At 39.1% G+C, this 17017-nt stretch overlaps 1 protein-coding gene across 6 annotated transcripts in view; it reads left to right on the forward strand.

Moving 5' to 3' along the window:
- The window catches only part of DOCK8 (dedicator of cytokinesis 8), an 86567-nt gene that overhangs the window by 66111 nt on the left and 3439 nt on the right, over window positions 1–17017 (forward strand). For 4 of the 6 annotated variants that reach the window (XM_071732330.1, XM_071732331.1, XM_071732334.1 and 1 more), the window contains 13 exons: window positions 453–587; window positions 2389–2541; window positions 3638–3796; window positions 4535–4635; window positions 4894–5086; window positions 9957–10100; window positions 10981–11112; window positions 11875–12009; window positions 12532–12621; window positions 13035–13271; window positions 13937–14080; window positions 15644–15750; window positions 16565–16732. In XM_071732330.1, the coding sequence (XP_071588431.1) occupies window positions 453–587; window positions 2389–2541; window positions 3638–3796; window positions 4535–4635; window positions 4894–5086; window positions 9957–10100; window positions 10981–11112; window positions 11875–12009; window positions 12532–12621; window positions 13035–13271; window positions 13937–14080; window positions 15644–15750; window positions 16565–16732 (1898 nt within the window). Of the gene's footprint in view, window positions 1–452; window positions 588–2388; window positions 2542–3637; window positions 3797–4534; window positions 4636–4893; window positions 5087–9956; window positions 10101–10980; window positions 11113–11874; window positions 12010–12531; window positions 12622–13034; window positions 13272–13936; window positions 14081–14999; window positions 15306–15643; window positions 15751–16564; window positions 16733–17017 lie in introns of those variants that run through there. The other 2 variants (XR_011723488.1, XM_071732332.1) reach the window with 2 other exon arrangements.

Raw genomic sequence — 17017 nt, forward strand, 5'->3', positions numbered from 1 at the left:
ACCACTTACAGCATCTAGTTTCTCCACTGTTTGGGTTATGGGTTTAATCAGAGCATACCAGCGTGCCTATTTAGCCCAGGAAATCGGAGCATGAGAAGGCAAGGAGAAGGATGGTACCTGCCAACCAGAAGATCACTCCCTGACCTGAGGTGTATGAAAAATTGCACAGGTGTGGGCTTCAAGGCTTCCAGAGTCACTGCAGAAGCTGAGCTTCCAATGCTTTGGATGATCCACAGATATTGAGATATGTTTGGGACATATTTCCTTTTGTTTTCCTGATCACTACAAAAATATTTTGAAATTCCTCTGAAGTAGATGTTAAATGAAAAAATCGCAATCTCCAAACTCCTGGGTATGACTCATTGTCAGGAGAGCAGAACTCCAGTTCATATGTGCCACTTTATTGCTAATTACCTCATGCAATTATTGTTGATTTTCTCCTCCATGTGTAGGCAAGCTTTGCAGCAGAGTGCAGAGACAATCTTTTGGGAGGTGTTTTGAAGGTCCTGGTAAACTCCCTTGGCTGTGATCAGAGCACCACTTACCTGACTCACTGCTTTGCAACTCTCAGAGCACTCATTGCTAAGGTACACTCTTGACATATTTCTGTTTCCATGCTTCCAATCAAGTTATTCCAATTTCAGGCTTCCAATCAAGAGGAGTATTTCTAGAGCAGAGTTGCCTGCATTTACTTAACTCTGTTCCCTTGGCGTTCGTTAAATATGCTTTGCATGTGTAGATACAGCTGTTGAGAGGTTATTTCATTGATGACACAACATGGAATAACTGAATCTGAATAATCTTGAGGTTTTAGCAGTGTGCTCTTGAATATAGAAGATTTACTAACAAAAATGTAAAAAATTCCACTCATTATATTTCAAATACATTAGGAATCTCTGTGCTGGGAATTAGACTGATTTCCTAAAGTCAAATTTGTATTATTGTATCATCAGGACTAATTTCCCACCAGCTGGGCAGCAGAGAAAGGTAATTAACTCATCAGAGATCAGGAGGATCATCCTAGGTTTCTACTTCTAAGATAGGCTGTAAAATTCTAGGTAGATTCTAAGATGCTGGTAGATCTCATCTTCCTTTTGCCTAAGCTAAGACAAATCCTAATCTCTTTCATTTCTGTATCTGCAATAATAAAAAATTATATTCAAGATGTATATGAAAACAGAATTTGAGCCAACATTTTAATCAAATGGGTTATAATGGGATCAGTGTCTCATTAGGACTCTCTAATATCTGGTTATGATTTATTTTCCTACAAATAAAAGCAGGTTCATAAAGGAGAAATCCATTAAATATTTTTTTACCTAAACAATTTTAAAACACAAATAACAAACAGGATAGACCTGTCCAATTAATGCTTATCTGGTGTTAAATGCAGATTGGCTGACAAAACAGGGTAGTATTACAGGGTAAATATCTGAGTAGTTATGAAACTCATAATTATGTTTTCATTGTCCTTTATCTTTGAAAGGCTAACTTCCAACTACAGTAATGAATTTTGTGAAGCAATTGTTATTCTCATTGAAATAGATCTTCTAGTTAAGCTGACTCAGTTCTGTATTTTATGAAGCAATAATTCCAATTATTTCTATTGCGGTGTAGGTATACAGATGTTATTTTACAAATAAAAATGATAGAACTCTCTGCCAGCAGGCTGATAATAGAAGTTAGACATAAAACAGTGAGATACTGAGGTGAAGAAAGGTTGAGAACTGGAAAATGGGCCTGCAAATGAGAAATAGTATCCTGTGTTCTGTTCACACACCTTTATCAGTCCTGTACACGTATATACAGGGGTGGTGCCTCTGTGTGTCTATGGTGAGTTTCTTAGAATGGATGTCCTGGCCCCTGAGTTTATTGTCTGCTATGAGCAGTGTGCAGACACTGAATGCTGGGCACTGAAAGTTTTGTGGCACGCCACAGGAGGAAGAACACAGCTGGGAAAGGGTAGGGCATTGTTGTAAAAAGGTAGTAATTTCTCCTCTGTTTAAGGAAGTATTTGCATCTTTTATTAATGTATTCTCAAAATAGCAACTCTCTCAAGTATTTGCAGTAAATGGTGTTTTCAAAAGCTCCTGGAACCATGGGACTCAGGAATTCCTTTATTCCCACTCTTTCTACTGCTCTTTTTCTAACACAGGACTTCTCTTAGGCTTGAAAATTGAACCTTAAGCATCACAGGAATCTGAAATCCAGAAAAAACAAAAAAGCCCAAACAAACAAACAAAAAAACCCCAACAAAACAAAAAAAACCAACAAAACCTCAAAACATAGTTTTGCAAACTAGTTTTTGTCACAATCCTGTGATTTTTGTGTGCTAAGCTAACTGCCAGAAACCAGAGCAATAAACTTTTTCTTCTCTATCACCCTCAGTTTGGAGATTTCCTGTTTGAAGAGGAGGTTGAACAGTGTGCAGACCTGTGTCAAAGAGTTCTCCATCACTGCAGCAGCAGCATAGATATCACACGGACTCAAGCCTGTGCCACTCTTTATCTCCTCATGAGATACAGCTTCAGCTCTACCAGTGTAAGACCTTGAGAATTGCCACATGTTTCGTGCCACCTTTTTTTGTGACTTATTGAAAGTAAAACTGAAGTAGTGATAGCAGGTGGAATACATCTACAGATAGTCACGTGTCAGCTCTTTCGCACATTTGAGACAGAAGTGCTAGAAGTGTAGGGGTAGAGTGATTTTAATTATTGTTCATTATTTTTTTAGGAGAATGTGATTTTTCTTGCAGCATCTATGAATACATCTTCAAATGGACCAGCACTGAGACTGGAGACCAGTCTCTGATAGCAAGGACTATGCAATGCATAAGCAATACTATTAATCTTGTTACAATGGCTGGTTTTTTCACTCCTGTGTCACAACTACTTAAACTTAGACTAGTTCTATTCTGATGCATTTACAACCTTGGTAGAATAGCTCTTTGCTTGTAGTGATGGGAATTCTGTAGATTCTTGGGAATGGGTTAAAAAATTCTCAGGTTTAGGCTCTGATTCTTATTAAACAAATGGAGCAAAATACATATATGCATGTAGGTTCACAGTGTCCCAGCATGAAAGGACACGCATTATCATTTTGGACAGCATCTTATCTTACACAGAATTTTCTTCCTTCATCAATACATTAAAAGCCTTAAAGATGTAAAAAGCATTGGCTTTGCAGGAGAAAAATGTGTGCCTCTGAGACACCATGATCAGCAAGGTGTAGTTTGTCATCATGTGAAACCCTCAGAGGCTTTAGACCTCCCAGAGCTGTTTCCAGAACATTTTCCCAGTCCTGCTTCCTTTTCTTCTCCTCTGGGTGGCCTGATCTAGACACCCACTGGCCTGTGCAGAGCTGGAAAGATGTGCTTCTGACTTCCCTGTGTCTCAAGCAAGAATTCCAAGGTACATTCTGCCCCAAAATTACAGAATTGGGAAACTTGGGCTTAACTAGGTAAAAGAGGACTGGCTTTGGTGCACCAGAGTCCACTCATGTGAGCCGTGGCTTTAATGCACTCAGTGTGGGCAGGAGGAAGTGGGCTTGGATTATACAGTAGACAGAGCTGTGTGAACTGATGTGTATAGTGCAGTGCAGCCGTCATTGTCTAATGTTTTGTTTTTTCTTCTGTAAGAATTTTGCAAGAGTGAAGATGCAGGTGACCATGTCACTAGCCTCTCTGGTTGGCAAATCACCCGAGTTTAATGAGGAATTCCTTCGACGATCCTTACGAACCATTCTAGCCTATGCAGAGGAAGACGTGGATATGCAGGCAACTCTGTTTCCTGTTCAGGTCAAACCTTTTATGACTTTATCAGGAGCTTCTACATAGGAAAGTCCTTGGTCTTCCACAGCAATGAAAATAAGGATGCAGGGATTATTGCATGAGTTTATTTCTAACACAACAATAAGCAGGGCAGAAGTGTAGGACATAATTCCATAGTTCCACTTAAAGTGCATTACAGAAGAATTATCCGTTAGGTTTGTGTATAACTTTCTTCTAGACACCAGCAGGAGCTATAGCCTGCAACAGTTTTCCAAGAAGGACTTTGATTCATTATATTTTCAGACAAATAGCATGATGGAAACTTCTCCCCCTTTTTCAATTTATAAGGCGGCAGTAGCAATAATTGAATACATTTCAGAAAACCATCTAGACACTTTGCCAGAATTCCTACACTATCTCAGCTTGTGCTGACGTCTTACAAAAATATCTGGTTTGTTTTCAGATCATAGATTAATTAGAGCTGAGCATTGTCACATAGGTTGTTTTTTTTTTCATTCAGGGATAATCTGATAAAAGGATTACAGCTCAGTTTGATTAATTGTGTGTATAAGATTAGCTATGTCAGCAATCTTTGCTGCACTGAATAGAGATGGAAATATGTATATTGTAAAAATCCATCATCCTGACTTTTCTATGGGTAAAAGGGACTAACAGAGAGTAACATCACGTGGTGCAGATGCTGTTCTTCTTATAGAAAAAAAAAAAACAACTGAGAAATGCATATTGATCTCTGTGTTACTGCAGGTAGAGGAGCTGCTGTGTAACCTGAACAGCATTCTGTCAGATACTGTGAAAATGAGGGAGTTTCAGGAAGATCCGGAGATGCTAATGGATCTCATGTACAGGTGAATCTATAGACTTGGATGGCAGGATGGTACTGAAGAACCCAAAAAAATCTTGGGTTCAGTAGTTATACTCTCCTCATAGCCCCTCTGTGTCATGCCTAAACCTGTATACTGGCTTATTCTGCACTGCACTTGATGGATTATACAGAATAAAGACAGAGATGTCTCCTTCCATCCAGCCCAGCAGAGAGTTACAAAGGTACTTTCTGTTATCTGAGGAGTTATTGTTTACATCTTCTTTCTCCCCTGTGTTGTTAGAATTGCCAAAGGATACCAGACATCTCCTGACTTGAGGCTGACTTGGCTGCAGAACATGGCAGAGAAGCACACCAAGAGGAAATGCTACACAGAAGCAGCCATGTGTCTGGTCCATGCTGCAGCACTGGTGGCAGAGTACCTCAGCATGCTCGAAGATAGAAACTACCTCCCAGTGGGCAGTATCACCTTTCAGGTAAGAAGAGGCTCACCAGGTGTGGCAGCATAAGGTTGTGACAGCTCGTTCCCATGTGTGAATTCCTTCTTGTGTTGAGTAGAAGTGCAAGCATGGGAAAGGAAAGCTAAAATAGTAGAGTATCCATCATCACTCTTGTTCCAATGATTTATTCTTGCTGGTGAAAATTGGTACTTTAGTTCCTGTCTGTCTCTAGCTTCTATTTCCAGCAGCTGCATGCTATAATCTCTTGTTTACTAAGTAGAACCCTTCTATTATCACATGCCTCTTCCTAGAGCTTATTGTCCTGGCCAGAGAGGACCAGGAGAGAAAAAAAACCTGCCTGGGACACCACCAGCAACATCCAGCCTGTTGATGTGGGGTTATAATGGGGAGCAGCTGAGCCCATGGGGAGGAGAGGATGGCTCAGGGGACCCAAATGAACCAATCACAATATTCCTTCCCATGGTGGTCCCAAGAGAGCCCACTGGAGGCTTCTCTAGCTGGTGTGTTAGCTGGGTTAAGGCCCTGCTGTCCCCCCCTTTCCTCACTGGAGAACATCGTTCACCAAGACAAGTTGCCTTCTACCTGCTCAAGCTGGACTATCAAGTTGGACTAGCTTGGTTTCTCTAAGAATGTTGTGATCTGTCGCTGAGACCCTGGACTTGGGCACCCCAATCTTCTGCCCAGTTCAGTGTCGACTTTTCTGGTTCAGAAGTAAGTATTAGTTGAGAAGGGCAAGCTCCATATTTTTGTATAAATTTGTAATTTGCTATTACTACCTTACTAAACCCATCCCTGTTTTTAATTCCAGCCTTAAAGTCTCTCTCCCTTGTTCCTCTCTTCATCTTCTCTTGGGAGGGGAGGGTAGTGTGGAATAACAGAGCATCTGTCACAGAGTTACTCTCTAAAACCATGACACGTATCAACTGTGACAAATGGATCTTTCAAACTTACTTCTCATAATCTAGGTAATTGGAGCTACTCAGTTATTTTAGGCATATTCTCCAATACTTTGACTGTCCTCCATTTACTAACCAACACCCTTTTGGTTGATGAATGACACCATCACCATAGTCTGTATACAGTCACATCAAAGTCAAGTAAAAATGTGTCAACTTCTTTGAGCCTGGGAAGTGTCTCTCAGTTTCTCTGTCTAAAGATTCTGCTGATTCTTTTGGCATTGATGTGCTTTTTACTCGGTGATACATTGATCTTTTCCAGAGGGTTTACTTGGGTTTCTTTTTCCACCATTTTTTTCTACATCATGTAGATGAAAGCTTAACTCTTTTAGAGTTAAACATTTTGGAATGCCAATATTTATACTTAGTTATGCAGTTTTGGATACCCTTATCTGATCTGGCTTTCTGTGCAAATCAAGTTATTTTACTGTTTGTTTTTTTTTTTTTTCAAAGATTATTATAATTAGAAATGGCTGACCTCAAGTTATTTTACTGGTTTTTTTTTTCCAAAGATTATTATAGTTAGAAATGGCTGACCACTTAAATATTCCAATGTGTTGATGATTATTCTTTTATCATTATTCTCTAAGACCAGTATAGTTTATGTGCAGATTGTTTGATGAAATTATTATGAATCTATCCAACTAATTAGTGGAAATATTTTGCAGATTCAACGCAGATGTTTTATAGACATCTACTATTTAGGCATTATTGCCTTTATGAAATTGTAATCTATTCTAAAGTATCAAATTTCAACAGTCTGGTGTTGATTCTGATTAATTACAATACCCTTAATTTTTCTTTAGTATAATTTTGTATCTGTATTTTCCCCACTCTATCCTGGATGTGGACTGATAAACCTACTACTACCTGCCCATCTTGTTTACTTTTAAAATAATGTGGGCCCCGAAGCATATTTCCTCCTCTGGAGCTTCCTCAGTTTTCTAAAATGTGTGACAACTCAGTATTCACTACCTGAATACCATTTGCTTAGCTCTTTTACAGGACTGAGAAGCACATTTTATGGTCTAGGGGATTTTGAAATGGCTACCAGTAGTAGGTGGAACACTCATCCTGTCTTTATATAACCATTCCACCAGAATTTTTTTTTCTGTTCAGAAAAGTAAATAATCATACCACCTGTGGATTTTTTTCGCTTCAGAACAGTAAATGGGAATGTAATTGAACCACTTTTGGTTTGTTTCCAGTTATTTTAGAGAACTGAAGTCTATTCTACAAGGCTCTAGGCAAGCAAAAACTTAGGTTTAAAAGCAGTGAATCAATCTCTCTCATCAAAATGCCTGTGTTTGCCAAAGGAACAATTGCTCCATAGAAGAGAGGTAATGAAATGCCTAATGACCAGAAACCCAGTTGCACAACTCTTTATCTGACAGCATAATTTTGAATTTCAGTTTGCTCAATAACAATAATTAACTGTAATAATAACACTTCGCATTTTTACGAAGTCTTTCACGGTAAGAGCTCCCATTCAAACAGGTTTACAGTTTGTAACACCTGTGAAGATCTTCTTCAGATGAGCTTGTTAAAAGGCAGAAACACTACTCAGACTGTCTCGATCTTACCTGGAGTTCCAGATCTCATTCACTGAGTCTTGTCCTATGTTCATCTCCGATATGAAATAAGCAAATATTGGTGATACAACTTTACTTGTAGAATTGTGGGTGATAATAATGGGTATAAGAAGAAGTGTTATCTTATTTTTGCAGATGAATAAAATTAGGCAGCAAAGGATTAAATAAGTTGACATAGGTCTTCTGCAATGACTGTTAGCATTCAGAAAACTGACTGTCAGTAGTGTAACAGGTTTCATTACAGTGTGCCAGACAGGACTGCATATGCTTCCCTCTGTGCTATCAAAACTATCACTGAAAATTAGAATGTGATCACTTTCAGTGAAAATTGTGAAGTTAATTTGTGTTTACACCAAATCCTCTTTGCAAGTGATAAGACAGGCTTAGAGTAGGAGCAGCATATGGACTGGCTTTAAAGCCACTTTGTGTTACCACAGACAAGGACTTAGTGTGTGTGTCTACCTGCTGAGACACACGGCTAATAAGCCGGGGCTCAGGAATGGCCTAATGCCACTCTTGTATTAGGGATCTAGATTGCAGGCTACCTTAGCCATATCTAACGTGATGGTAAAGGCTGGGGATCAAGTAAAGCCCCTTGAGTTTACACAAATATTTTTCCTCTTAAAAGAAAACGAGGTTTGTGAAATCCAAAATAATTGCTGATGATATACATGGTAACTTGTTTAACTTGTGTATTGCTGTTTTTATATAAGGGACATATAAAATTCTTCAGTATCAAGTCAAAATTCTTCAGTAGATCAAGTCAAAAGGTGGGTGAGATGCACCCACTTTGCAAAAGATCATGCAAACACTAGGAATCCATCATGAAGGCTCTTTCGTACTGGAGTGTGTAGTCTGTAAAACATGGAAAAACATGCCTGACATTAGTTATTATAGGTTTAAATACTTTACTTTTGTAAAAATAAATCACTCCCTGGACTCTTTTCCTTTCTCTAAAAAAAAAAAAAAAAAAAAAAAAGAGGGAGTGTTGGAGGTAGCAGTCCTACTGTTAGAAAATTTAAAACCAGAAACTGAGCTGCAGCTCGGGTTCTGTGAGTTGTCCTAAGTACGTACCAGGGAGGCTAACTCTGGTTGAAGTCACCATCTTCATGAGACTGAGAGGTAAAAGGTGGCATGCATTTTACCAATGTGATAAGCCAATCTGCAGTTTCCCTCTGGCTGAAATTCAGACTCATATAACTCCTGTGAATGCTGAGCTTTGTGCTTGGAGTTGAGGTGATGTGCATGCTAGGCACTGTGATGTCAGCATGTGGTAAATTTCACTCATGGAAAATAAATACATCCACAAAAACCAAGGAGGAAAGTCCCATGGTGCTAGTGATATGTGTTGCCAATTCTTTATCTGAAATATGATTAATAGTAACAGCCTTCAATGTCTCTGCCATTTTATAAAGGTGTCTCTAAGAGCTCAGCTAGCTGCCCAACTGGCATCTATCCTGAGCTCAGACAGGCTGTCATTGCCAGTGTCTGCTGATGTGACACACTGTGACACTAATTTAACTCCTTCCAACTGCTAGCAAATCAAGGCTTTGCATTTCTGCAGCTGTTGAAAGTTACATATGCTAGTTCCATACTTCATGTACACATATTATAATGTTCATTTACATGTATTTCTATGTATCTTATTTTTTTTAATGTTGACTTCAGCCAGTGTCATTTATTGAAAGGGATCCTGAAGCACTCTAGACTTTTTATGTCACTAGAATCTCAGAGTGACTGCCGCTGTGTTGTTTATCTGTTTTTACTTAAGATCAATAATATCAGTAATTTTTACAAGAAACCTAGTAAATTCTGTGGGATCAAGGTGTAATATGGCAGAGGCTGGAATGAGAAGCAGAATTAAAATTACTGTGGTTTTTAGGTTTTATGTCTGTGTCATACTTCTCTGCTTGCAAAAGTCAAATTAAAAACTTGAACGTTCAGTTTCTTCAAGAAGGTGGAAGGGGGACTGAGGCACAGCTTAGAATTGCCCACCCTCAGGCACCAGCAGCAGGAAAGGCACCTTGGTGTTGGCTCCTGTGACATGGGAGATTGAGCTCATTGCAGCTCCATGGAAATCCAGGTACTGGGCAGCCTGGTTTGTGACCCCCAGGATTCTGCCTTTTAAACCTAAGGCAAGAAAGTTTATGATTCTTGTAGCAAAACTCCCAATCTGCTGTCTGCAGAGATTTATGATGTTACATTCACTTCTAAAATGAATTTAACTGTCTACACTTGTCTAACCCTATTATATAAATCTGTTGAAACTGCTTCTGCCTCTATCTTTATGATAGACAGCTGACAGGTTTCTGAGTTCTCTGTTCTGCTTTATTTCAGAACATTTCATCCAATGTGCTGGAGGAATCTGCTGTTTCAGACGATGTTTTGTCCCCAGATGAAGATGGCATATGTTCTGGGAGGTATTTCTCTGAAAGTGGCCTGGTAGGGCTGCTGGAACAAGCAGTAGAGCTATTCAGCACGGTGAGTGAGGACCAAAATCACTGAGAAACGGAGTGAGGATGTCTGGGCCAGATCCATAGTTTATTTTCCCAACACATGAGGAACAAAGTCTTACTACTAAACCAGACTCCACAGATCTGTCCCACTGCAAACAGCAAGAGGCAGAAAATGACTTATGGCTGACCCAGCCCTGCTTCAGCCAGGTTGGCTAAGCCAGGCTTCTCTGTTAGCCTAGCTCAGCCCTATATCCATCTCTACCTGTACAGACTACAAGCAGCATCATCAGAAAATCATTGTCCCAGACCTTAGATAAGTCTTTTTGTTTGTATTTGCATGAGATACTACATATAAGAAGTAGATCTTGCTTAAACTTTCATGCTCAGAAAGCATGTGAGAATTATTCCTGTACTTTTACACTGCATACAACAACCAGCAGCCTCACAATCTAAAGAGTCATGATGTTAATGCTCAAGTAGCTCATCACACAGCTGTAGACGCTAAAGAGAATATATGATTTAGCATCTCTGAAGATACCATCTGGGTTCCATTTCTCTAGATGCAGCTCCTGTGTCCCTGAACCACAAATCCGTTCACTTCTGCTTACCTGCATTTCTAGATCTTCTAGCCCCTAAGAAGAAACCATGTACTTTATACAGGAATTTGAGCTTGAGAGTCCAGCAGATCAGAGATCCAAATGAGATTCATTTTGCTGTTTGCAGCTCAAAACTATCTATTTACTATTACTAGTTTGTAGAAAGGAACGTAGTGGATTAAAATATGAGTCCCATAAATCCTCTTTTCATCCAGGCCATTAATGCAGACCTAGTTTCTTTTCAGAGTGTATGAGGACTCATTTCTTTTCTCCTATCTTTTTACTTATTTTTGTTTGTTTTCTCCCAAGGCGGGGTTGTATGAAACTGTGAATGAGGTGTACAAAATTGTCATCCCCATACTGGAAGCACATCGAGACTTTAGGAAGCTTACCCTGACACACAGCAAGCTACAGAAGGCCTTTGACAGCATTATTAATAAGGTACTCAAGTGTCAAGGCACTGCTAGCAACCCAACACATTGCTGGGTTGAACTGTTTGTGTAAGACTGTTGGTAATAAAACTGTTTATGTGAAGTAGATCCGTTCCCTTTTTCAAACAAAAGCTCCCATCTGCTTTGACCTCTCTTCAAAGGGAAGTGAAAAAAGGCCTTGTTTTCGCTGTAGGAAAAAGCAGAGATTAATACAGAACTAGTTTAGAGTTAAAGGATAGCTGAACAACTCAAGCATAGAATAGGAACATGGATGATTTCACCTGGCCACATCTATTTAAGAAGAATAAGTTTATTGTCAATTAACTAGTGTTTTCTCTTATAAAACAGAAGAAATGCAAATGCAAAGGGGCATTCAAACTGCCTCTTTCCTTCTCTTTCTTCAGGAGACTCTTATAGTCTAGTCAGTTTCAAATTCTTACCAATTTCATTGAAAATTTTTAATTTTGTTAATGTGTATCCAGTAGATTTTAAAAATAAGTGGGTTTTTTTGTTTTTTAAAAAGCTGCTTCATGATTAGCTTTAAATTTAACTTAGATTTCCATCAAATGTCTCCTTAATTTGTATGCTTACTTTCATAAATATGTTTGTAATCCATCAGCACTTATGATACATAGTTCATATATGGCTGTGAAACAGGGCAAATGTAGGAGTAGTGGGGTTTTTTTAAATCAATAGGCAAAAAAAGTACTACTGCTACACTGACTTAAAAAAATAAGTAATGGTAAATTTCCACTTCCTTTTTATTAATTAGGGTCAAAAGAGAATGTTTGGAACTTACTTCCGTGTTGGTTTCTATGGATCAAAATTTGGGGATCTGGATGAACAGGAATTTGTTTATAAGGAGCCTGCAATTACCAAGCTTCCTGAGATTTCTCACAGATTAGAGGTAAAGAAAAACCAACATGTATTAATATGATCTCCAACATTATGTTAAACTTTTTAATGAACCCACACGCTTCTAATAGTATCATTGCTTTATGAAAATCAATAACAAACTGATTTGTACCCTAAATAATTTAATTTGCATATATCCTCTCCACTGTAGCCCTTTTTACAGCATAATGATGAAAGTGATCCATTCCTTTGGGGCCATGTATCTTATGGGAAAGCCTATAATGGATTGAATTATTTGATTTGAGCATGCCAGATATTTGCTTTGGCATCTTTTCAGCTTTTTCATAGAACTGCAGTGGTCTCTTCGTATCACTTTAAATCAAGTTCTGCTTTTTTAGTGAGCAACTCACACTGATCTTTGTTGGAAGATGTCTTACCTTGGCCAGTTATCACTCATGAAGCAGCACAGAGCCCAGAAACTGTCACAGTTATCCCTTTCTTCTGCAGGCATATAGATCATTAGCACTGTATTAAGGACTAAAAACACTCTGGTGTAATTCTGTTCCCTTCCCAGGTATTTTATGGCCAGTGTTTTGGGGAGGATGCTGTGGAGGTGATTAAGGACTCTGCTCCTGTAGACAAAAGAAAGCTGGATCCCAATAAGGTAGGGAAAGTACTACTGAGACTGTTGATTGTTTGGCACAGAACAGAAGAGAGGGGGTTCCCCTTTAAACTTTTGTGCTCAAACATTAAGCCACCTAAAAAAACCACCAGCTTGCTTGTATCTCTCTGCCTAGGAGTGTCTTTAAAGCCTCTGTGAAATGCTTCGTCTAGTAGCTTGTCAGAGTGTGGAAATGAGAAGTTCTGATCTCTGGTCCCTGATCCCCAGGGTTAAGTTGTGCCCTTCTCAGAGGCAAGTTTTGTCAGCTCTGAAGAAGGAACCTTGAAGAATTAGCAGCTCTGGGCTCTTCAAGACCATGCTTAGCCAAAGTGAACTATGGGATATTTCACATATGCCATTACTTTCAAACTTAATGGGTTGTAAGGTTACGTAATGCTTCTTCCCTCTTTTGTCAGGCATACATACAAATTACTTTTGTGGAGCCATATTTTGATGATTATGAGATGAAAGACAGGGTAACTTATTATGAGAAGAACTTCAACCTCAATCGGTTCATGTACACTACGCCTTTCACCCTGGATGGGCGTCCCAGAGGAGAGCTCAGTGAGCAATACAAAAGGAACACCATCCTAACCACAATGCATGCTTTCCCCTACATCAAAACCAGAATCAATGTCATCCAAAAAGAAGAGGTAATTGAGTTCTGAGGACATAACTGATTTCTCAGGGGCTAAAGGAATCTCTGGGTGGGGAGATGTTAAAATTCTGTGCATGGCAGAAGTAAAATAAGGATTAATTTCTCAGATATGTTACTCTCGTAAGTAGGAACGAGTAGACAAAAGCAGGATGGGTGTTTACCAGGGAAAAGGGAGGATACCAAGTATATATTTTTATTAAGTATATATTCTTCTTTTGACCTCATGGTTGTAATGCTGTGTTGAGCATGTGTAAGGATATGTGGAACGCTATTTAAGTATGTGCTTCCAGCTGATAAAGTCCAGACAAAGAAGTAAATGGGGCTCAAAGATGGTTTTAGAGGCAGGCAAGTTTTATAAAGTAGAAAGTGCCAAACCATTTCAGACACGAGGTCAGTAACTTAGAATAATTATGAATTTATGCAAGCAAGCTGTAGATTCCACCTGTCAGTTCCATCCTATTCTTGAAAATTATAAGATGTTGAAAAGCTTTGGATCAGATTCAATATCTACCTAGGTGACATTTAGATTAAACAGTGTTCCTGGGTTTCAGAGCTACTGCTTTTAGCATGGGAGAAAGATAGTGGTATTGCCAGATTTAGAAAGGTCAACTGCATGCATGGATACAGGTAATGACACATCTTTTCCTTCATTTTCATTAGTTTATTTTAACCCCAATTGAAGTTGCTATTGAAGATATGCAGAAAAAAACACAGGAACTAACTGCAGCCACCAACCAAGAACCACCAGATGCCAAAATGCTCCAGATGGTTTTGCAGGGCTCAGTTGGAGCCACTGTAAATCAGGTAAGAGATTCAAAGAAGTCAGATTCAGAATTTCTGCATGCTTTTCTCATTGTGCTTTCTTTCTCACCCTTACCTTTTGTACTGGAAGAAGCACATCTAGTCAGACGTATTTAGTCACAATGGGCATTTAAACCTCATCCCTTGATATTTAGTCATTGTATATTTTTCATTAAGTATGCTCGCTGTCTTGGTTGTAGATGCATAAAATTACAGAACCATTGTGAATGCATTCATGGATTTTTCCATTTTTAGAACAATAGCCATCTCAGCTATTTTGTTCACTCCAGGTGTACCCTTGGGGAATGGGAATAATAACAATAATAATAATAATTCTGCTGGGAGACAACCAGAAATTCACAGTATTGTTGAAAATCCATGAAGTCAAGACCTGTGAGCCCCAAAAGAAAGTTGAGATGCAATAATTACAAATATGCCTGCTAACAAAAAAAGGCAATTGAAAAAATAAAATAATGAAGACACAACTGAGGGAAAACTTGGTGTTATCTATAATTTCATGGAACTTGGGTTGTTTACTAGAAGCTCAAATATTCTGTTTCTCCAGCTTCTTTATCAACCAAAGCCTTTCATCTGAAGTAGCACATTCTTGTAAGCTCTGGAAAGAGTGATCCTTTTCTGTGCTGGGCTTACTAAAATCTCTCAGGTTTTGTAATGCCACAGATGGAAGATGTGTTTCTCCCATGTACTCAGGTTTTGCAGTAGAGATATCTCATCTCTTCTGTGCTGAGAAAAAATTATCTATTCCCTTTTAAGTGTCTTTGAAAGGGAAATAAAGGCAGGAGAGGATAAAATATGATGGGCAAAAACTCTGCTTATAAAAGAGGAAATCACAGAGGTGGCTGGGAAGGTGATAAAAAGCCACCCTGTTATGGTGACTGTGCACAGTTTCATTTTTTTTCAGAATTCCACTCATGAAATAACAAACAGCTTAAACAAATGTATTCGTGTTTCCCTCTCTACTCTGCCCTGGTGTGGCCACAGCTGGAATACTGCATCCAGTTCTGGTCTCCCCAGTTCAAGAGAGGCAGGGAACTACTGGAGACAGACCATCAGAGAGCAACAGAGGTGACTGGTGGATTGGAGCATCTCTTATGAGGAAAGGCTGAGAGAGCTGGGACTCTTCAGCCTGGGGAGGAGATGAGGGGAGACCTTGTTGATGTCTACAGGTATATAAAGGGTGGGTGCAAGGAAGATGGAACCAGACTCTTCTCAGTAATTCCCAGTGACAGGATGAGGGGCAACAGGCACAAGCTGGAACACAGGAGGTTCCATTTAAGCTTAAGAAAAAACTTTTTTGCTGTGAGGGTGACAAGGCAGTGGAACAGGATGCCCAGCAAGGTTGTGGAGTCCCCTTCTCTGTAGATACTCAAAACGCGCCTGGATGCAGTCCTGGATAATGTGCTCTAGGTGATCCTGCTCTAGTGGGAGAGTTGGACGAGACGATCTCCAGAGGTCCCTTCCAACTCTGATGATTCTGTGTTTCGGTGTTGTCCGTTTTCAGCTCTAGCAGGTGTTTTTGACATTTTTCTGTGTTATTCCATTAAGGGACCGCTAGAGGTAGCACAAGTGTTCTTGGCTGAGATTCCAGCGGACCCCAAGCTTTATCGACATCACAACAAGCTGAGGTTGTGCTTCAAAGAGTTTATACTGAGGTCAGTAAAACAAAGTTAAAATGCTGAATTGCACCAATAAAGCCAATAATGGCAATAACGCAACGATAATATAAATGTGTAATTAATGATTCAATTTAACATAACGAATCCTGGCATCTCACACTTTAGACCCTTGATCCAGACTTCTTATACCTACTTCATGATCACTGCTTTAGTAGGCACTGTTCCCAAATCAGAGCAAACTTTAACACTTCAAACTAATTATGTAGAAATTAAGATCTTCCATTTAATTTGTTTTGACTTTTTACATAAATTTCAGACTATGTCCTTGTTTTATTTTTATTAAAATGACATTTTTATGCAGGAAGTTGTTCATAAGGAGATATTTGATCCTATCAGCCAAGGAGGCACCTTGGTAGTAGCAGACAACGATGGCCTTTGCTTTAGATACGCTTGTAAATCTGAACAAGCGTGCTCGTCTAACATGATACTCATCTCCTTAGTCCTAACAAAGAGTAATTGCTGAAATAAAAGTTTGAGTTAAATAAAAATTAGCCTTATGCACCTCCTGCTCTCTGCTATTGTCACTGAATCTATTTACAGCAAGCAGACAGGTAGCTCAGTGTTCTGCTGTCATTAAATAGGTTTTTTATTAGCTCCTTTATCCATTCCTAATGCCTTCATCTCAGTTTGTGTACTTGGAAAGGAGGTTTCATTATAATTATTCATTATAATTTTGGACCAGAGAAGCTAGATGCTTGGCCATTCATTCAGACTACCAAATACCAAGTAAATGAGTTTCATAGAAGTAGATGATACATGTCATACCTTTTTTTTCTCTTCTTCTACCTAGGTGTGGTGAAGCAGTGGAGAAAAACAAGCACCTTATTACTGCTGACCAGCGGGAATACCAGCAAGAGCTCAGAAAGAACTATGGGAAACTAAAGGAGAACCTTAGGCCCATGATCGAGAGGAGGATCCCAGAGCTGTACAAACCAGTGGTCAAAGTCCCTAGCACAAGGTACAGTTAGGGCAGGGTTATATGATATACATATAGGATTTGTATATCCTAGATATACAAATAGATGTCATTTTTGCAAGGAATGAAGTGATTTCTACTGTTAACTAGAAACAGGACATAATATACACTGCCAACTTCATACCTGATTAAGGAAGTCTGCTGACTTCTACTGGAGCTGACTTCTACTGAAACTGTGTTTCACAAGCTGCTCATTCTTGGGGTAGTGGGTTTCTGACATTTTAATGATATAATTCTGAGAGAAGACTTCCCCTTTGCCCCAGTGAA

The sequence above is a fragment of the Heliangelus exortis genome, chromosome Z (genome assembly GCF_036169615.1).
Source record: "Heliangelus exortis chromosome Z, bHelExo1.hap1, whole genome shotgun sequence".
Lineage (NCBI taxonomy): Eukaryota > Metazoa > Chordata > Aves > Apodiformes > Trochilidae > Heliangelus > Heliangelus exortis.